General features: G+C 37.9%; 1 protein-coding gene and 1 long non-coding RNA gene across 2 annotated transcripts; one reads left to right on the forward strand and one right to left on the reverse strand.

Moving 5' to 3' along the window:
- Positions 1-9,614: 9,614 nt before the first annotated feature.
- Positions 9,615-20,610, forward strand: STX12 (syntaxin 12). Its single transcript, XM_026679453.2, has 9 exons — positions 9,615-9,898; positions 12,530-12,599; positions 13,621-13,720; positions 14,688-14,825; positions 15,923-15,966; positions 16,358-16,463; positions 17,652-17,724; positions 18,097-18,179; positions 18,948-20,610. The coding sequence occupies exons 1-9, from the start codon at positions 9,790-9,792 to the stop codon at positions 19,041-19,043; spliced, it is 819 nt and encodes a 272-aa protein (XP_026535238.1). The 5' UTR covers positions 9,615-9,789; the 3' UTR covers positions 19,044-20,610.
- Positions 17,978-22,997, reverse strand: LOC148129905 (uncharacterized). The gene is made up of 2 exons (XR_015750477.1): positions 22,233-22,997; positions 17,978-18,658 (listed from the first exon to the last, which is right to left on the reverse strand). It is a non-coding gene; the product is annotated as an uncharacterized LOC148129905 (long non-coding RNA).
- Positions 22,998-23,091: the final 94 nt, after the last annotated feature.

The raw sequence follows: 23,091 nt of genomic DNA on the forward strand, positions 1-23,091 counted from the left end.
AGTGTACAATGCCATCCATATAGCTCAACATTACATATAATTTAACAATACTGTAGCTGGTTAACTTGGACCATTTGGATGAATTACAAATCAGACAATAATAATGGGGAAAATGCAGATTTTCTGCTTTATAAGAAGTACTAGCAAATGCCATTTTAAAATTCAGCTACTTCCATATTCTGCGTAACACTGTTGCTACATGAAATATCCCAGTGATGACTGCATGAAAACGAAGAAAAATGTTCTTAGGGAAAAGAATAAATGGCATTATATTCTATATCAATAATGCATTAGGTAATCACACTAATGTTAAGAATTGGCCATGTGTTTCAAAAGATGTCATATACAGCACGCCCAAATTGAGCTATTTGCTATAACATTCTCTTTGGACACAGACTGTACATGGATTTCTGTTTATAGAAGATCATCATCTGAAAATTGAAATAATTTCAAAAGATTAAGATGACAGCAGCCATATAGTTAAACGGTGGGTAATAAAGTTATCAGAATTTAAAATCAAGACTTGCCAAGGGTTTCAAATGCCAGTTCTGGTCAACTAGAAAATTTGTCTTGTTTAATTTCCAAATGTCTGTATCAATGTAATGTAAACACTCTGGCCAGTATACAAATAATTTCAGCTAAGCAATTTCAAAAATAAAGTGGCCATCTCCTTTCCCTATTGGCATTAGGATTATCAAAAACATTATTAAAGAAGTTTAAATGAGCATCCTAGAAGACAGACGCAAAATAACCAAGTTACCTTCAGACAGGAAACAGTATTCTACAATGTAGGGTCCACCACGGAGAAGACTGTCTTTTAGCCAACCTTTATTTCATGGGGGAGGGAGGGGAGAGATCCTAAGCAGACCTTCCATGATGTGAAAGGATGAGCCAATAATTTAGAGAAGTCAATCCATGAAGAAACGGTAACAGTTCTACATAAAACTAACATGCTCAGCGTATGTAAGTCATAGATTGTGGTTGAAAGGCTGTATAGATAAGGGGATTAAGAAGGAAATGCATGTGACCCTCTTACCCAAACAAGAAGGATTAGTATGTCATGTGAATAGATCAATAGCATGTAACTTCACACATTATGCTTCATCATGATGTAGTTTGGGTTTTACTTTACTACTCAAATGCAGGTCAACCAATCATAATTAAGTTAATCACAGGTCAACAGGATGAGTCAATTCAATTAGTTTATTTTTGTTTTATTTTTTTCAATGTATTTTTCTAACTCTTAGTGCACGAACTGGGAGATGGAAAAAAGGAACAGAAGAATTTCCCTTATTCTGAATTTAAGCCAACTTTAAGCCAATGGTCTTCAACCCCGATTCTAGCCAGCTTGCGGCGAGAATGGGAGTGACCTGTCTAACCCAATGGTACTGTCAATATGTTATAAGAACACAGCTATTTGATAGTAACTGCAACAATGAAAAAAGACATTTGTCACAACCTCACAATGCACATTTTGTCATTTATCTTGCATCTTCCCCAGAATGTTAATGTTGGAGACAAAGCTGCTATACAAGTTGTTCAAGAAACCACAGGTTAGCCTATTATGTTAAAACAACTACAGACTTCCGGGGATATATTTTTTCTACTCTAGATATTTTAGGATTTGAACATCAATATGAAAACTTTTACACATTAGGCTGCCAAAGGATAAGAAAAGGTATACTAGTAGAGCTAGAAAAATCCTGTGTACTACATTTTCTTCTAATGAAGAAGTCAGGAGAATAAATACAAAACACGTTTCACTGAGGAATCCAAAGGGTCCTACATATTGACGAATCTTACAACACAGAGGAAGATGTGGTTCCAAATATAGAAGTACAGCCAGCAATTCTGTTGTATTGCATCAGTGACAAACCAACAAGAAAAAAAATGACAACTATTCTCTTCCTGTTTTCATTTTAAAGGCCAAAGGAACTTTCATGTTGTTAAATCAAGCTTTCATCAGAACATTCAGAGCCATGACTGAAGGCCCAGAACCACAGTGAACAGACTGCCTAGCAGTCAGCTGGGGAGTTAAATTGGCCACATTAGGAAGATTAAGGAATACCATGTATTTATAGAAAGAGAGCAGAATGGGATGCAAGTAATTCCATTCAATAGTAAGGTGCAACAGATAGGAAGAATTTGTTCCTCTAATCAGGATTGGATTTTCCCCTTCTAATCTGTACAACCATTTTTGTGAAAGTGTATGCATACATGGCACAAAGTCACAGTATGGTTAGGTTTAGCCAGTCTAAGCCATTTGATAAATAAACTCTATTATTCAGGATATTCTGGTTTAGCCAACTAAAATACCGTATTTCAACAAACCAAAGCTTTTCCTCTGGTCAAAATAAATAAGAACCATATGGCTTATCCTCTGATCAGCATTAAGTAAGCTAGGAGGCTTTTATATATTTTTTTCCTTGACTATTCTGGATAATGGGTCAAGAGTGTCCTCTTTGCCTTTAACTACACTATACAGTCATTTCCTTAACTGTTCTATGTTGACTCCAGTTACGTGGATGTAATGTACTAAGCCATAATGTGGTTTATCTTTAGGCTTTATAGCTTAGCAAATGTGTGCGAACCATGTCAATCACAGTTTATAAAATAAACCACGGATAAACATGTGATTTATGGAGCCCAATGAATGCTTGCCTTTGGCTAATACCTACAAGTATCCTGTTCCAGAACTTAAGGATGAGTTAAAAGGGTAATCTCAAGTTGTCCCTAACAATCTGGTGGCATCAAAGTATTCTGGGTGGATGGAAATATACATTTGTCTTCTTGTACTTTTGGATGTTTGTTCCACCTTCTCTTCAGAAGCTCACAGTGGCTTTGTAGAACTTTCCACTTTCTCTCTATTACAGCAAACCTCTTCTGAAGTAGGCTGAGCTGACAGTGAAGTACTGGCTCAAAGTCATTTACTGAGTTTCCATGGCTGACAGCGGACCTGGGTTTTCCAAATCCTAATCTAACACTTTGATCTCTAAATCACGCTCTCTTTCTCATACGAGCCTTTGAAGGCAAATCTTACGTGCAAAGACTTGGGAAGACATCAGGAGTGCAGCTCCCACCTCCATAAGCGGAACCTACTGCACAATATTCTTAAGAATGCTAACAAGTTGCTCGGCTCTGGACAGAATATGGGACTGTCACAGTGCCTTCCCCAAAAGGCTTTCCACCCATGATAAGATATAATAGACATGAACAAAAATGGAACAGCTCAATTCTGCCATGTATTGGGGGTGGGGGGGATAACTGGAAAAAATGGTTCCTGTTGTGCCATTGTGTCTTTCCACTTACCAGCCCTGACCTCATCTTTCTACCACACATTTCTCTTGCGACATCAAGTGCAGCTGAACTGTAACTCCTCTAGACAGTTAAACAGACTTTGGTTTCGGAGGTTACAATGCAGTAACGAATAGTAAATAATAGATGCTCTAAGCTCCACTTTTAAACTCCGTTTGAAATTCACCTGCACGTAAGGCCACAAAACTGAGATTCAAGCATTTTTTTTAATTGCAGGAAACCCATGAACACTTGTTCCAACTGCTGAATAACTGTAATCCTTACAACATAGCTCTGAAGATATTGGCAGGAACAATTTTGTAACAATCAATTCTTGCACTTAGCATTCATCAGAATTGGCTGTGCATAACAGGCTGGGTTCCCACTCTGCACTAAGCCATAGTTTAACCACTGTTAAATCACACCAGCAAATCACACCACACAAAAACAAAAGAACCCTCAAAATGGAGCACATAGAGCCACATCGACTGCAAGGCAGATGAGTTTAGAAGACAAATTAGATTGCAGACTGCAGTTCGTTAAATTCCCTAAAACATGAAATGCCTTTTGTTATCTAAATGCAGCAAATTATAAGCAGCCTGTTTTTCCACTTTCGGTGTGAAACATCCTCCAATGTATAGATGACAACCTGGTGCAATGGTGGAAGTGGGGAGGGTTTTTTTGTTTTTTTTTGCAAGCAATATTCTTGTCCCCTGCATTAGCAGCAACCAGTTCTGGTATATAAATAACCAGGTTCAGGAAAAGGCACTTTCCGCTTAGCTCTCTGAACATTGTGAATCAAGCGCGTATTGAGTTGAATAACAAAACAACAAAAAAGGAGAGAGAGTCTGCTGTAGCCTCGTATTTGTGCTCTTTAACAGATGTTGGGGCCTCCATTCGCTACCACCAGGGCTGTCTTCATTTCATATGCCAGATAGTTTGTGTGTTTCCAAATCTCCTGAAAAAAAAGTGTCTTAACCTAGTCTTTGAATTTCCAGGGTTATTTGCAATCAGACACAAGATAGCTATTCAGACATTGTCTTATTTCTGGGCAAGGAAGAGCTGGAAACCTAGCCACTTGGTTCCTACGTAGCTGATACAGAAGATACTTTTGCTGCAGTTGGACAAGACAATTGCTGTGACTGCTGAACATTAATTTACAGGGTTTACAAATGTGATTCCGTTTAATGTGAATTAATGCAAATGTTATTCTCTTCCTGACAGCCCTTGACAGTTAACAGATGCTGCCCTGCATTATTTTTACATTTAGATTCTCTTAACTATCACATTTTTAATGGTATCATTGCATTACTGTTTAAACAACTGGATCCATTATACTTATGCAAACTGCCTTGTGAATCATCAGACAACAGCATATGTGGACTGAATGAATGTATACACATTTACCAAGAAACATACCTTGCTGTTTATACTTTCTTTTTTTAATCCTCTACTTCTCTGTCAAAGCTACAATCTTAGGTAAATGTAACTGAGACTAAAACTCCGCTGAATAGTGAGATAACAAAACATGCAAGAGATTGTGTTAATGTACGAAACCATCTTTATTTTGTTAATTACATTTTAAAATTATAAAGCAGAGTAGCTAACATCTCAAAAATTATTATACTGTTAAAATTTTGTTACATTTTAGACTGCCTTTTTATGCACACCATTTGTCGATCCACCACAATATCAATGGGTAATTAGTTTTCAATAAAAACACCAACCTTTATTAATCATCCATTATGCTCCTGTAGTACCATATGGCTGAGTGCAGATTGGTGTCGTCCAAATGAATTGGACCACCATCATTCATCATTGCCATTATGCATGGAATTAGAATTCTACTTCCAACAGAAACCCGAAAATACAAAGGCAGGGAAAGCTGCAGTAGAACATAATACATAACAGAGGACTGTACTATGGATTATTAGATACAATTCTCAGGTCAAACATTCAGTGCTCTGAGCAGTTCTTCAAACATTTATTTTGGCACTAATATTTATCAAAGACCATAGTCATAAATGTATGGATCGAAACCAGATGTCCTTGATGATGAAATACAATTTTGGCAATGAGAACATAGAAGGGATATCAAAGTAAATGTCATACCTCAGCGCTAAAATTCCCAGACCACTGTTTTGAATCTAAACTGGTAGCATTCACACAGTAATGTTCAGAACTTTATATATAATTGTGGTTTACTCCCATTTCATATAACACACTAAATCATAAATAGTCTGCATGGCATTGGTTTCCATTACAGTTAATACATTACCCAGAGTACTTCACGATTTAGCTGGGTTAAAATTATCATTGGATAAATATACACTTTCATACGAATATGCATTCTAGTTAGCTTGCAGTTCAGTATGTCATGTGACCTTAGCCAATGATTATAGAGCTGCAGCCGTTCAAAGGTTATCCAGCTTCTATCACTTCTGGTCAGTGGCTATGATAATTGGATACTGGACTCTAGCAACATCGAGAAGGCTACAGGAATCCCATCCTTAGTTGAATACACATTGAAACCCTAACATTTGAAATCACACTCAGAATCAATCTAACTGCCTGAATTCACTGGGGTGACTTCTTAATAAACTATACCAGGGATTGCACTATTACCAGGCCAGATTAGTTGGGAAGCAACATTTTTGACAGTGTACACAGTTTTGATCACTAATATATTTAAATTGCAGAGTAAACAACACTACAAAAGAAGTAGAGGTAAAACTACTGCAGTCCCAGTGTGCCTCACCTAAAAACAATTCTTTCAGAATGATGCAATTTACTCACTTACTGAGAGCAAATGAGAGATCATTGTTGCTGCATCAATAGAAGAGCAATGTATCCTTTCTACATCACACCACATAATTGAAGATTTAACAATGAATTGACTCATATGCCTTCAAATCAGATGACAGTGCTTGTTCACCCTCATTTATAGCTCACCTCATCTTGAGAGATCTGGGCTAATTATAATCTAAAACAACCTCATAAAACTGATAAGTTATTGCTCAAATACTAAGGTAATCTAATAAATGAAAAGAACAATAGATTTACATATCCTGCTCAACAAATATACCATTTATTTCATTTTGGCTTAGGGCAATGTGTGAATCCAGCTACTGCAATTTATAATCCACGGCTGATGGCTTTTGAATAATGTGCAAAACAAACCCCCATGGTTGTTCAACAAATTCTGTTTAAAGCAAACTTTGGCTTCATACAGCATGTAAAAAAAAGCAACATTTGCTTAACCTCATTCATCCAAAGCCAGGAGTTTTAACAGCCTTTCTGAATAGTCAGCTTTCAGGAACATCTATGGAAAGGGTTTTGTTTTATGGACAAAGGTCATCTGTTCCCTTAAAGAACAGGTATAAGACACAAGGACTATTTCCTTGTCTCTGTATTTTACAATAGGAAAAAAACTCACATGGAAAGTGCTGTTCCTATATAATGTTTTGGCCAAACCTTTAAATAAATATACTCAGCACATGGATATGAACCAAGAAAGATTTTAGGTTGAACTCTTGAATTACAAAGGACTATAATAGAGGTAGCAGTAGCTGGATCTAACTAAGGTATTATAAACTTCTTAGAAGAAGAAAACTGAAAGTTGCATTTGTTCATTTGTGGCTTGTGGGTAGAGTTTTGAAGAGCAAACATGTTATTGGCACATGCGCTCAACCAGCTCCTGCTGTTCTGCAACTTGAACAGCAGATAAACAAAAGGCGGCTGAAGTTTCAACATAGCCTTAAGAATACTTGGCTAAGAATATTTATATAAACCTTGCGCAATTCAAAACATTTACTGTGCACTGATGCCCCCTGGTGTCTGATATATTCCAGACACTTCCCCAAACACTTCCCTGATTTATGATATCTATTCTATACCCTCCAATTGGGAGTTTTGATATTCAAAGTGCAACTTCTAACCTTTACCAGTTGACACTTTTATTTCTTTATGGTTGATTAGGTGGGATGGGCTCAAATGTAGAAAACTCCAGGATTAAATCAGAATGTATCAATAGTTATTGATTTTAAATTGATTATTCTGTCAGAAGTTGCTTCAGACATAGTTTAATGAATTATAAGCTGGTTCATTTTAATTATTTTGTGTCTATCAACTTTCTATACCACCTATTCACTTGCATGCCTCTAGGCAATTTACAGATAAAACTTTAAAATAATAAAAAAGTTGTCGTTAAAAAGCAAAGTTAAAAGGAACAGTTGCAAAGTTAAAAGGCAGAGAGAGCCCATCATATATAAGATTAAGCTATAAATTTTGTTTACAACCATGTGACCTAGTTCACTAAATAGTCTTACTATATACTGTAGCTTCTTTGATTTTAGCATAGTGAGTTGCTGCAATCCATGTTTTGTGGTTTAGCAAACCTGTCTGCAAATAAGAATACTTTAAAATGACATGTGACCATGTCACATTATGCTGTATGAATCTAAACATGACACTGTATTATGGCTTTGATGTGTGAATCTATATTAAATACTGACCTTCTGCCAATACAGCACTCTATCTTTCCTTGTTTGTTGTTAAGACACAGAAAATATGTGAGATCTTATTTTGGCATGATCTCCCCATGAACAGTCTCTATTCACTCACCACAATTCAGATAATTGAGCCAAGTGATGTAGGAGAAAATGATCTAATACAAGGGTGCAAACTCGCAGGCCAGATGCATCACGTGCCCGCCCCCACCCAGTTTAGTGAATGGGGAAAAAGTCCTAATATGTCACGAGAGTTTGACACCCCTGATCTAACAGAACCTAGATCCTAGAGCACTTTGTTGTCACATGACATTTAGCAACATTTTTTCCCCTTCACGGAGCTGGGGTGAGTGTGGCCTGCACACAATGCATCCGGTCCAAAGACCACCAGTTTGACACCCCTGTGACCGTCCTAGAGGATGTAAAGACCAGCATTTTGAACAGAGTATAAAGCCCTTAACTGAAAACATTAACATTGTTTTATATTCAACATTATTCAAAATGGACCATCCACACAAATATTCTCCATGAGAATCGGTCCCCAATCTCATCCTTCAAGTCTTCCCATGGTGCACCCAGCCTTACCGTCATTGAGTCCATCCACCTTTGTTCTTGGTGTAAAGTGTGTGGGTGTGCCTTCAAATCAGTGTTGACTCCTGGTGGCTGCCTGGACAGTTTTCTTGGCAAGATTTAAAAAGTGGTTTGTCCTTGCAGTCTTCCTAGAGCTGAAAAAGAGTGACTGGCCCAAAGCCACTCAGATGGCTTTATGCCTAAAGTGGGACTAGATTTTTTTTTTAATTCTGCCTTTATTATTTTCATAAATAACTCAAGATGAACATACTTCATCTTCCTGCCTCCTGTTTTTCCCACAACGAGCCTGCGAGGTGGGTTGGGTTGAGAGAGAGTGACTGGCCCAAAGTCACCCAGCTGGCTTTTATGTCTAAGGTAAGACTAGAACTCACACTCCTGGTTTCTGGCTTTCATGCCAGCTGGCTTTCATGCCTAAAGTAGGACTAGAACTCACACTCTCCTGGCTTCCAGCCTGGTGCCTTAACCACTAGACGATTGATTGTTAATGGTATTCAATATTAGTGGTCTGTCCCCTTTTGACCCATTTCCAAGGATAACTTTTACAAGGGTCATTTTTACACGACTGCAAGATCCCCTTGGCTCGTTACTGACAGCCAAGAGAGCCACAATCCTGCTGCTGCTGCCATCTGATGGTTGCCCCAAATTTTTCAATTTGGTCTTTAATCCCCCACGTACCTCCAAAAAAGGCCACCGACCTCAAGGCGTTAACCTCTAGTAAGCCTTCGCAGAATAACACCGCGATGTAATCCTAGGATCACATACCTGCAAACCCGGCCGACTGAATTCGGTAGCGTTGTTACTGATACAGCGGTTACTTCGCTTTAATCCGAGTCACCTTTACCGAAGGAGTCAATCCTCATTTAATTCAACGGAACTGGCGACGGGTGTATATTGTCGCCAACATTCCACCTGCAACCTGACGACCAAGCGCTGTTCAGGGACAGAGGGAGCCGATGCCACGCCGTTATCCCTTGGGAATCATCACAAGGACCACCGCGGCCTCCTTTAAACGGCAACAACACCAAGCCACCTCCGGTTGCCATGGCACCGAGCCTCGATTTGAGATAACGGCGGTTGAACCAAGTCTTCGAGCATCCGCGGCTAGGGCGCATGCGTACAGCTCCTTTGCTTTCCCTCGGCTCGCCCAACCAGCCACCGCTTCCTCGAGTGAGGCCAGGGAGAAGGCGGAGGTGGGCTGTCCCGTTTAGGCTTCTACTGTGCGCCTGCGTGAGAAAGGGGAGGGGAGAAAAGGTCTGGCCTGCCTGATGCGCGTGCGCTGTTGTGGAGGCGTCGGCAGGGTATCGGTTTGACAGATAAATAGGATATTTTGTCCTTCTCGGTTGGGGTTGTTTTCTGGGTTGTTTTCCCCCCTTTCCCTGAGGCATTAGAGGTAACTATGTCGTACGGACAGTTAGAGACTTACCGGCCTGGGGGGCTTCCGGCTCGAGATTTCAGCACTATTATCCAGACCTGCAGCACCAACATACAGCGCCTGGCACAATGCAGTAAGTGATGCTTTTGATAATCTCTTTGACCCACATCTCCTGGATTACCCCTCCCTCCCTCCAAAATAAAAATCTTTCCTTTAGAAATGTTCCCATTTCTCCCCTCCCCCAACTTCCCATCTCGTTAACCTCTTTTATTTTAAATCATTTGTACCGCGTTTTCATTTGTATCATTTCTTTTCAATCCACCCGATCTCCTAACGTTTAAAGACAGTGTGTATCTATTTAAAATGTCAAATACTGCAACTTACGAATTGAGGTGAGAAATACAGCAAGCAATTCCAAAGTCTAAGAGCCTAGGTATGATCCCTATTTGCATGCAACTTTTTAGAAGACTGTCCTCATTAATACTACTAATAGTAATTATACTAATAATAAGGTAATAAATAATAGACTGAACATTTAAAATGTATCACAAATATGAACCATGTTTGTGTTAAAGGTTGAGTTGACTGAATTTCATGTTTCATGAATAAAAATGATGTTATCTACCCCCATTTTTGCCTACTGATTGTTCTCTACAGTAGATCAGGGTATTTGAGAAAGTTGTCTATAGTTTTAGTGTGATATTGATGGTGGTGCCATAAATATTTAAGCAAGACAAATATTTTTTAACAGAAAACAAATAACACATCTACATCTATACCAAGACACTCCATCAACACTGACAGGGCAAGTCACTAGAATATAAATTAAGAGCAGACCCCACTCCTTTCCACCACTGATGATGTGTTCTACTTTGGGTCTTCTCCCACCTCCTGTTTTCTCCACAACAACCCCTCTAAGGTACACAGGACTGAGAGCGATTGGCATAAAGTCATCCAGCTGTCTTTCATGCCCAAGGAACTACTGGAATTCAGGGTTCATCATTTTCTTGCCAACAAACTCAATACTACACTGAACTTTTTCTGTGCAAAGATATCCAGACTCTTTGCATAGCATTACAAGGAGTGGTCAGCAATATGGGCAAATCTCACTTAAGTCATAGCCCCTTGTGGTTCCATTTTGGTCTTGTAGCTGGCAACTGAAGACCACAAAAATGTTCAGGGAATAGGTCCATAACTTTCCCCACGAGACCAATTCACGCCCACATTTAATATGAGAGATGATCTCCTGCTGGCACAGCCTGCAGTCTGCTGAGGAATCAACATAGGCTTGAATTGTCCTGTTTGTGCAAGCTTTAGAGATCAATGGACTGAAGCTTTGTATGCAACATAACCAGGCTACAACGTGCCTGCAGCTGGATTGGCCTTTTATTTTAAATTTATAAGTCAAATAGTTGTCTCCTTCATCAGAGAGTGTCTTCATTTTTGTGGGGATCTAATTTACAACAGATCTTCTGAAATCCATATTATGGACTAGGATTGGAATCAATACTTTTAAAACGTATTTACAGAAGATATCAGAAGATATCTACAGAAGATACTTGTAGATATCTGCCAAAAAATAATCCCAAAAGTTCATTTTTCAATAAGCAGAGTTGGGTTTTTTTAGTAATAAAAAATATTAGTGTATGTGCTTACTGACTAGCTATCTCACTAGCACTTCCTTGATGGCATTTTTTTATTTAACCTCTTATCACATCAATATATTTAAACAATTTGTAAGTAGATAAAATAATTTTGATAGCAGCCTTCCCCATGACTTAGGGAGAAATATATTGATGACATGTTACTATAACTGTTGTTCCTAAAAAGTGCCTAGAGTAATATGAATTAGATGAATTGCTGTTCCTCAAAAGTACCCACAATAGCATGAATTAGGCACAAAAATTCTTTTCAGTTTCACTTTAATGGACAAGAACTCTAAACAATCCCTGTTCTGTTATCAGGAGTTTTAGTGGATTGTTTTTTGTTTGGTTTCTCAATTTATAATTGGAAAACTATAGCCTCCTCTGAGCATGTGATTCAATGGTGCCAGATTAGCATCTTGATAGTCTGATTTTATTTAAGCCTTTCCTGTGGGCTAAATCCATCTACTCATTGTTGTAACTTGTTGAGACAAGTTGTGAGCATTGGAATTATTTATACATTACTTATCACTCTTAGAAGATGACTGTTAATTTCTGACTTTAAGCCAAGTTTATATGCTCACATTTGTTGTGAATGGGTCCTTTATTCAATATAGGGACTGAATAAAAAAAACTGCATACCTGTTTTGGGACTAGATCAGCTGCAAAGATAGATAAATAGAATCTGCAGATGAGGGACATATAGCTATTACTTTTGAACCAGCAATTCCACTTATTTGTTCAATCCCTCTATCTTTCCTAGATGTCTTTAAGATTACTGTGTCTGATTGGCTTATTCTTTGTGTCCTACAAGTAAAAAAAATCTTTTTTTTTTTTGAGTCTAGCTTGATTTCTGATATCTTCATCATCATTGATATCTCTGAGTTATGTGATCATCTTGTGGCCTTCTGACAAGCAAAGTCAATGGGGAAGCCAGATTCACTTAACTATATTACTAACTTAATTGCAGTGATTCACTTAACAAGTGTGGCAAGAAATGTCCTAAAATTGGTTAACATTCACTTAACAAACACATTGCTTAGCAAGAGAAATTTGGGGCTTACTTGTGGTTGTAAGTTGAGGATTATCTGTACATGACAAATTATGTTTTTCTTTTACAGCTTCTCAAATCAAGAATTTGATGAATCAGTTGGGAACCAAGCAGGATTCAACCAAACTGCAGGAAAACCTGTATGTATGATCTGAGTAGCAGATTTTAAGTTATGCAGGGCTTGAGGGCTAATCAGATACTCATGTTAATTTTGGAAATCTTAACTTGAGGTCTAACAAATTCATAGACTAGAATAATTTAATATTGTAAATAATTTCCAACACAATGGGTTAAGAAAAAAAGTTGATTTGTAGGTAGCTTAGCTTCCATTTTGTGAACATGAACGAGGTAGAGAAAAAGAGCAAATGCTTAGATAAGAACAGGAACTGGATAATTTTGTATGATACCATTACAAGATATCGAAAATTCTAACTGATTTTTCACAATATTATGTGGATTTTTAAATGCCCAAGTTCTAGAAATTAAGCAAATAAAAAATGATATGAACAAAATCCCCTTGTTACAAGAGCCAGAAGGAAATCAGACCCCAATTTTCCCCCAAGAGCTGATTTTTTTTTTTAAAAAAAAAAGAGTTAAATGCCAGAAAGCAAGAAACTAAAGAAGGGATAGCTTCTCAAACCACTGCTGTATGAGCAGAATCTCCAAAATTCCTGTTCCATCTGTTCATAATAGAGTTATAGCAATTCTAAGAATAGGCTTGGACATAAGCTTTAAATAACTTTCACATTCAAAGCATTTTCTTCACCACTGAATAACAAGGAGTTCTGGGGTTTTTGTTTTGTTTTGTTTTGTTATGGAGTGTTGTTTAAGTCAGACTGACTGGAGACACTGTGAATCCAATCTTTAAAAAATTGTCAAGTAGGGGAGAAATGCTCAAGAAAGAAACAACTGGGAACAAAAACCAAACTATTGAATCCGATAGACTGGGTTCTGAAAGCAGGATGGATATCTAAATTAGTTCTTTTAATATGAAAAACAAAGTTTGATCAATCTTGGATTGGGTAAAAAGAACAGTTTGAAGCCATAATTAAATAATCCAGTTCAAATCACCATTCAAATAGATGCAGTATAAAATTAAAAGGAAATGGAACTAGGATACATCCTTGCCAGAATAAAGCTGAAATGTATTTTTGTTTCTAGACAACAGTTGCAACATACAGCAAACCGGCTTGCCAAAGAAACAAATGAATTCCTGAAGGAGCTAGGCTCCCTTCCACTGCCCTTATCCACTTCAGAACAGGTTTGTGGGTTTATCTATGGTTTTCATGTATTGGGAGAAAACTGATGAGGTTTGTTGATCACATTAAACCGTTGCTTTTTAATCATGGTTTAAAACAACAATGGTTGAGTTTGCAAAACATAACAAGCCAAAACCAAGCATAACACATTACAACTTAGCGTGGTGATGTGTGAACCATGCCTTAATGTTATAATCAATCATCAGGAATGACAATACTTCCTTTACACGGTGGTATTGATCTGTGGGCAGAGGTCATTCATAGACTTACATATTTTGCATATGCTGGTTCTCAGTGTGAGTAGCGTTTTGGAGATGAGGAATAATTTGTCATTCCATCTGCTGTAATAATGAAAATTAATAGTATGCACATATAGTTGACAAATGAATTTTCAGTGCCTGGTGTATGAAATAAGTGTAAATCATCCTCACACTCTGGTTTGTTGGAGCTCTGTTGTTGGACCTTTGTTTCTCCTATTGTTGCAATTATTATGTTGCTCAAAGCAGCATAGGCAAACCTCTTCCATTTTATCCTCAGAATATGAATATTTTTTCCCCAGCAACCCTCTTGGGAATAAGAGGTTGGGCTGAGAGGGACTGAACCAGTCACTCGCCATTCATTGTTATGAATGGATGTTAATGAGCCCATACTCTAACCTTTCACACGGATTCTCTGTCTCCAAATTCCCAGTACGGCTGAACATGAAATCAGCTTAAAATCTTTTTAATAAAACAATGGATAAATGTGGCCTGAATCAGTCAGAATAGCAGAGTTGGAAGGGGCCTTGGAGGTCTTCTAGTCCAACCCCTTCCTTGAGCAGTAGACCTTATACCATTATGGACAAATGGCTGTCCAATCTCTTCTTAAAAGACCTGTATGTTGAAAGCTGCAAAAATATCCAGTAAGTGTTATATTTCTTTGAAGCTGATGAGTTTGCTTTTACAATCAGATAAAATTCTTCTTTTCTAGCGCCAGCAGAAACTTCAGAAGGAGCGTTTAATGAATGACTTTTCTGCAGCCTTAAATAATTTTCAAGCAGTGCAGAGAAGAGTCTCGGAGAAAGAAAAGGAAACTGTTGCCAGGGCAAGAGCTAGCTCTCGTTTCTCTGTAAGTTGTTTTTCCACAAAAGAATAATTTGTTTTAAAGGAAAAATAGATGGCAAACTATCTTATTAACCTGATGGTTATGTTTGTATTTTCCAGCTTCACATCTACCCTGTTTATTCTAAAGTCATACTATAGATGGTTCTTAACAAGGAAAGTTCTGGGGGAAAAATCTGGCTTTATATATATTCCAATACCCACTTGGAAAAAAATAAGTGATGGTTGCTTTTCTGCTTTACGGTATTATCTTCTTGTCCTTGTCTCCGTCAGGACAGTAGCTAAGATGTGAGGGCAATCTGGGTGCAACATTTGTCATCCTATTGATTGCCACAGTTGTTGAGTGGTCTTCTTCCTCCCTCACTATCCATGGGCATCCCTCCTGAAGCTGGACACTTGTTGGAAGTGGATGACCATCCCAGATAGGAGAGTTCCAGTTTTTGGTTAAGGATATATAACAGCTACACTCCTGTTAGAACCTCCAAACAAACTCCAAACAAGTTCAGCAACCATTCATAGGACAGTAGCTATCTTTCAGTCTTCTCACAGAAAAGCTGTTATACAATACTATGCCAACCTTATGTGATTTGGATGAAGAAAATGAAAGTTCAGTTGTTACTTGAGGCAAGGGACCAATGATGTCCAACTGATGACCATATTGATGAATAGAAAAAAATGCTACAAGTCTTTAGAGCAGTGACCTTTAATTGCATCTTCTCTCTCTCTCTCTCTCTCTCTCACACACACACACACACACACACACAGAGTCTGGCAACCAGCACATTAAATTAGATAGACTGAGTGATTCAAAGGGGAACAGGAATAATTATCATACTGTTGCAGATATAGTGACTTGGTAAAATATTTGTCCCTTCGTGTTTAGTTCAATTCCATTTCAATTGTTCGATTTTATTAACAACCTCTCTTGGTTAATTGGTACTCTTTTTAAATGAAAGAACTAATTTTGCCTTGGATATGTCTGCCAAATCCATGACTTGTAAAAAAAAAAAAGCAACCCTTGTTAATTAGGTCAGAAAGGATCTAATTGCTGCATCGTATATTCCCAGTGTAAATGTTGGCTGATCTAGAATTGTTTCTTTCCAGGGAGATGAGAGACGCAGGGAAGAGCAGTTGGTCTCATTTGACAGGTAATACTGCTTTCTGATATCTATTACCTTGTTTCTTCAGTTGCAAAAACATTCCTAATCCACATTCAATTTGAAAATATATCTGATGTGCCTTCGTCATAGGTTGCTCATATGATGCACAACTTGTATTCAGAAATAGTGGCTCAATTCAGATACTGGAGCCAAAATCATTGTTTAGCAGGATGTTCCTCAGACTTTATTACTCTTTTTCTTGTACACTCCTGATTTCCTTATTGACATCCTGATTAGTAGACAATATAGCTCTAAATACCACTAAATATTTTTCCACAGCTAAGGAAAGTATATAAGTGAATCCAAAAAGTTAGAGTAACCTTTTCCTGATCTCCTGGGGACAGCAAGAAGAGTGAATTGTCCATTCTTTTTCCTTCAGCAATGAAGAGTGGGATCAGATGCAGGCTCAGGAAGAAGACGTAGCTATAACAGAACAAGATCTTGAGTTAATCAAAGAGAGGGAAACTGCCATTAGGCAATTGGAGGTAAGTAGCTGTTAGATTTAGCCAGAAGCAATGTTTTTTAAAAAAAAAATACTTTAAAGAGATCAAAGGTCTCTTTTTGTCAAAAGCCACTCTGTGCTCTTCATTTGAACCCTGTGATATTTATATAATACTGTACAGTCTGATGACCACTATTGGAATTTTGAGAACACCTTGGAGAATGATTGGCATAGTCAGCCATGTCCATTTGTAAAATGGTTGCCATGAGAAACATGTCTAGGTAGAAAGCCTCTATTTACCTTAATACAAACAACCATCTCCTTTAGTTCTGCCCTCCGTAGGATGTTTCTTGCTATGTTTATATGCTAAGTTATTTTCTAGGCAAATGAACACAATTCCAACTAAGGATCTAGACTAGAGCTACCCATCATTATGGTTTTTATTAGAAAACTTAGAGGGCTAAAGGCATTCATGGAAATTAAGAAGTTGCCTGAGGCTGGCCCTTTACATTGCAGCATACCAGTTTTTCATATTTTTTTAAAAAATTAAAATCAGGTGGTTCAAGGAATCTGACAGGCACCAGGCACAGTTCTGTGAATGCACAGATGACTTGCTGGGGACCTGGGATATGAACATGACTTTTCATTCTTTCAAGGCAATCTCAAATTAGTAAGAGTTCAAAATAAGAGCAAAATGTGCAACATTGATAGTATTTGATAAACTGATATGAATCTTTCATACCATTCATAAAGTTTCTAATTTGTATTTGGGAAATTAGAAGAATGCTGCAAAGTGCAGCACATCGATATTTTGCTATATCTTCTTAAAAGACAAGCAGACAAAGTGTAGGATTTTGTAAAATGTGGATTCCACTTTTACAATCGGTTATTAAACAGGAGGATGTAGTAGAAAGAGAAGAGATTGGAGTGGGTGAACCCAAGTATTCTTCTAAGACTAGAAGATGACACAGTGCTTGTGATACACATTCATTCATAAATGAAATTTCATTATAAAGAATGAATGTGGAAGGTGAATCCAAAGATTCAGCAAGTGGCAATACAGAGCAACAAATGCCATAGCGGTTCCAAAAACCCTCTTTCCATAAGTATAGTATGGACAATGAGACTTTAGAGTTAAGCAACAGGAATAATTATTTGACTTAACAATTGGAATAATAATAGAAACATATAAGTACAAAAACAGTAATTTTTTGAAAAATCTCCCTTTCAGGCAGATATCTTGGATGTGAATCAGATTTTTAAAGATTTGGCTATGATGATCCATGATCAGGGAGACATGATTGGTAAGTAAATAGTGTTTTTTGCTTGGCTGCAAACTATATATTAGATGTATCTGGTAGCTTAGAAAGTTATAGCTTTAATTTGGCAAGATTCTGCCTACTGGGTATAAACATATAAAGGATTAGAGTCATTTCGATCTCCAGGTCTCATCTCTAGGTTTGGGCCTGGCAGACAGTCCCCTATTTGAAACGAAGCTAACCATTATTAATCAGCAGATGACCCCTTAGTACAACTAAAAGGTATGCCACACAACTATTCTCATGCTGAAATAACTTTATACAGGCTATATAAACAGGTTTAACTGTAACAATGCATCATATAGTGGTGATGGTTGTGGGTTGTTTTTTTTAAGTGGATGTTCTTTTTCTCTATAGATAGCATAGAAGCAAATGTAGAGAATGCAGAAGTCCATGTGGAAAATGCCAGTGAACAGTTGCAGAGAGCTGCTTATTATCAGGTAATCTTTGTCTAGTCCCAAAGTCTTTCATAATTAGAAGTGGCGGCAGCATAATTGGTATTTCTGTCTGTCGTTTAAGAGATGCTCTTTCTGTCTTATTTCAAATGTTTTCAGATCCAAAATGATGAGAAATATATAGCTTTCTGTTCAGTCCCTTTAACTGCTCGTGATTTAGGACAAATTGGGAGGCATGAAAGGCATACAAGCACCTATATTCCACCCCTCTGCTGACTTAACTCTGATCCTTTTCCAACTGTATGTTTAGCCTTCAATGTATCATCAGTCTTGGAAGAGCTAACTGTTGCTTCCCACCCTCCAAGAGGGTGGGAAAAGTAAAGTTCATTTTGTTTTAAAGTACTAATAGAGAAGAATATTTGTAGCTCAAGGTTGAAATGAGGGGTCCTTGTTGCTCTCTGAGCTTAGTTGTTTTCTTGCAGTCGTTTCACTACCCAAACTAGGTAATATCATCGGTGCTAGTGCTGAAAAGATAACCAAACATTGCAGAGAATCAAATGCTTACTAACAAAAATATTCTTTTCTGAATAGTTTAAATCAACCTGTTAAAACCTATTTGATGTTTTTTTTTAAATGATTTATCTGATCCATTCCATTGTTGAGATACTCAAGTTTTTAAATTATGGTTTCACTGTAACTCTAATCCTGAAATTGGAGCTGAATGTTGCATCTCTTACCACTTTTCTTGGTATAAAGTGTGTATATCTCTTTTCCTGCAGTATATACCCTATTGTTTTTTGTTTTTTTAAACAGAAGAAATCACGCAAGAAGATCTGCCTCCTAATTTCTGGCCTGGCTTTAGCTTGTTTAATCTTGGTAATAATCATTTGGCAATTTTCACAAAAATGAAGCATTTCTGTGGAATTAGATACACAATTAATATTTCTGCCATGAAACAAGCCTAAGGAATGAGAGGATTGAGGTGAAATGGAACAGAAACTGATTTTCCATTAGTAATTATAATATAAAAACTAACATGAAGCTAACTAGTTCTTGGATTTAGTGAACCATGAAGACAGTCCACGTTAATTTATTTTATTTAACTAAACTTGTGGAGGGCATTTTGTTTTTCTGAATGTTCCTGTCCCAAGTATTGAAGGATGTGATCAATCATTTAGATTAGCTTGTTAATTGCCATAAATACTACAGATCTAACTTTTTAAATGTGTACTGCTTTTATAAGTGACTCATATAGGAATAACAACCAAGTACAAAATCCCAAGCAATTTTCAGTGATCCACAGCTGTTCCAGATGTGCATCCCCCCACAGGAAACTGCCATACTCGTTTAAAACAGCAATTCCCAACTTCAATTCGCGGAAGCTGCTTCGAGTATAGCCCAGTGGGCTTGGGGGAAAAAATAGGACCTTCTGTAGCAGACAAAGAATAGTTTTTCAACTTATGGAGAGAACATCTCGATTTTCCCAAACATAGCATAGCTAACATGAGACATATTCAAGGTGTCTTCTTTATAAAATCATTTGGTAAAAATTAGTCTGAAGGTATTTGTATTTAAAGTCCTGTTTCTCTCTGCTCCATTTTTGTGGTGGCTATCAATTGCTTAGTAATATGTCCAGATGTCTTTTTCATGAAGGCATCATTGGAAATGGCCCATCCTACTGTCTCTTCCCAACTTTGTACCACTAGCATGTACATTATTATAGCAGTAAAAAGTTGGCACCAAGTCTGAAATGGAAAGATGACAGATGGTTATGGCTCTTATCTTTTGAGATTTTGGTAAATATGTCCAAAAGATTTCTAGTTCGGAGTACCAACTTCCTTCCTAGACGGTCTGTATATATTGCAGTCAAATGTACTAGGAAAACAAGATTTAATGAAAGAAGTTTGCAGCATACTGGAGGTTGATATGACTTCTGTCCTTCTTTGCTTATAGTGAGAATGACTTGATTTCCTCCTATATTTAAATGTGTAAAGTAGCTTAATCCTGACCTACTGGTACCCTACTTGTGCTAAAAAAAACATCCATATTGGGAGTTTAGGAAAAACGTTCTGAATGGTAAAAGGAAGCTTTAAACCTTTTGTACCAATGGAGGATTAGAAGCATGCCAGTCTAAGATTCACTTTTCTGTCTCTTTATGGAAACCCATTTTATGTCTGATTTGGTGTTTTAATCTGCTCAGAACTTGTATTTTTAGTGAAATTTCTGGGTAGCATATTTGGGTCAATGATATTCTTAAAAGAAAATGGGCATGGAAAGCCTAAAATGTTGACTTGGTAACATTCTGTATACAAGTAGTGAATGTTTTTCTCCCAACATCTATTTATTACTTCACACATTTTACATATTTAAATGACTAAACTGTGAAAGTTGCGTGAAGAATGATGCCCTCAGTTGCACATCTTTCTTTGCACTATCATTCCGTCCATTGAAGTATCAATAAACATTTTTAGATATTTGACATGTCTCTTTTTTAAGCAGAAATCACCTGAACAGTTTAAATTGACTTTAAATTGTTGAGAAAATATTTGACTTCAAATTGAAGGCCGACTGCATTGTTAGGAAAAGATATTGGAGTATGGCTTTTGTTCCTTATACTCCATTCCAAGTGGTGCTTCATGTGTTATCACTTAAAGATTTATGTTTCATGCCTCTGAACAGCATCTTAAATTCATGAAAGCTTAGGTCCTAATAAGGTTTTATAATGCACAAGTTTTATGGGTTTGCTGCAAAGACTCTCCCTGTAGAAGACACTGCCAATGAAGATTGTGTCTGGAGTAATAAGTGAGGTATCCTACCCTATTTGTTACCAAATTCAACTCAATTTTTATTTCAGATAATTTTACCTGCTGAGAAAGCTCTGAGAGTGATATCTAAAATACAGGTAGTCCTCAACTTACAACCATTCCTTTAGTGATGGTTCAAAGGTACAGCAAAGTTACAGTAGTACAACCATTTTTCACACTACCGGTAATGACTGTTCTATCTCCATGGTCACATGATCAAAATTCAGATGCTTGGCAACTGTTTCATACTTATGATGGCTGCAGTGTCCTGGGGTCATGTGATCACCTTTGTGACCTTCTAACAAGCAAAATCAATGGGGAAGCCAGATTCACTTAAAAAACTTAACTACACTGATTCACTTAACTGTGGCAAGGAAGGTAGTAAAATGGGGCAACTCACAACTCTCTCACTTAGCAACATAAATTTTAAGCTCAATGTGGACGTAGGTCAAGGACTACCTATATACAATTTTTTTCACTAGTGGGAGCAAGAAGCAAGATAATAAAAACACTACTGAATGCTAAAATGGTTGCATTTATAAAAAGATGAAAAATCCATTTGTGGAGATACTGTGTTTTTTCCTGGTACAATTGAAGTTCTAATTCAAGTTAAATCTTCAAATTAAATATCAGTGCAACTCTGATAACTTGGTGGTCCATTTTCCTTTCAAGACTGCCTGAAGTACAAGAAAATAATTGAAAATTGAAAACTTCAGAATCCTGCTGTTTGTAAATATCAGTTAGTAAATGTCAGAAGGTAATGAGACTGATCAAAGACAGTACATTCACCAAAGGATTTGTTTTTGCCAAGTGTGCAAATGAGTCAGCATAATGGTTAAATGCTGATTATAGGCCTTGGCTAGGCAAGAAACTAGCTGATGACTTGGTACCAGCCATTCACTGAGCCCTAGGAAGGCAATGACTAATCACTTCTGAAAAACCTGGACCTGAAAATTTAAGGACCTATGTTCAGCATTTGCCAGAAGTCAAGAACAATTCCAAGGCACACACTGTGGAAATATGTGCATATTATATGCACATCAACCCATGAGTGCATGGTAGCTGTGTCTTCTCAAAGTACAGTTGGGGGTGGGTGGGTTTGAGTTTAAATTGGATTGTTTGTAAAATGTAGCTATCTTGTGAATACTATCAACACAACTTTGAGAATTCATCCAAGTATCCTATGGCAACTGCACTCACGTTTTAACCTGATTACTGTAAAGAATTCGTTTCCAGGCTTCACACTGTACATTGATGTTAGGGCACAAAATACAAACCAAGTATTAAAACCAACCGGAGGGCCACACAGGATGGACTTTGTAATACTTGAAACGCGGTTTTTGTACTACTGACTGCCGGCTGCCTGCAATTTGGCAGTTCGAATCTCACCAGGCTTAAGGTTGACTCAGCCTTCCATCCTCCCGAGGTGGATAAAATGACCCAGATTGTTGGGGGCATAGGTTGACTCTGTTAAACCTGAAAAACACTGTGAAGCGGTATATAAGTCTAACTACTATTGCCAAAAATGTAGCTACTAGTTCAAGGACGTTGCGTGAGCGGACTGACTAACGGGTCATCAACATCTCTAAAATTAACTGGGCAGCGTCCGCCTCAATCTCCTGAAAGGACGAGGTTTGCAGGTGCCCGTCGCTCTGCTTCTCCTCCAAATCGGAGGAGATCTCAGGCAGGTTCGTCGCCCCTCAAACAGGAGCTGGCGACTTTAAAAAGGCGAAGTGCGCGCACGTGGATGCTTTATGACGTACACGTTTCTCGCGCAAGCATCATGCAATAATGAACAGTGGCACATTTTTTTAAAAGAAAAATGCCCGGAGGAAACAGCAAGAAAAAAAACCCGCCACAGACTGCAGGAGAAAGAGCGTGGACTTCGGCCCACGCAAGAGGCAAGCACACCCCACCGCCTTGAAATCCGCGAGTTATAAAATGGCCTCCCTCCCCGACGGCTCTCTGTTCCCGCTCTTGGAAAGAGCGTCGATGTGACGTCGCCCCTAACGCCGCGTTCGCGCTTTACATAGAATACGTTCCATCCTCTACGGCTTGTCTCTTCCCCCTTTCCCCCCTCTCATCCCCGCTTGCCCGCCTGGGCGCGATGCATGCTGGGATCGCAACCCTCCCGCCAGGTCTTCCAGCTTCCC

This window comes from Notechis scutatus, chromosome 8 (assembly GCF_049901735.1).
Source record: "Notechis scutatus isolate UNSWTSFEM ecotype Mainland chromosome 8, rNotScu1.2, whole genome shotgun sequence".
Taxonomy (NCBI): Eukaryota; Metazoa; Chordata; class Lepidosauria; order Squamata; family Elapidae; genus Notechis; species Notechis scutatus.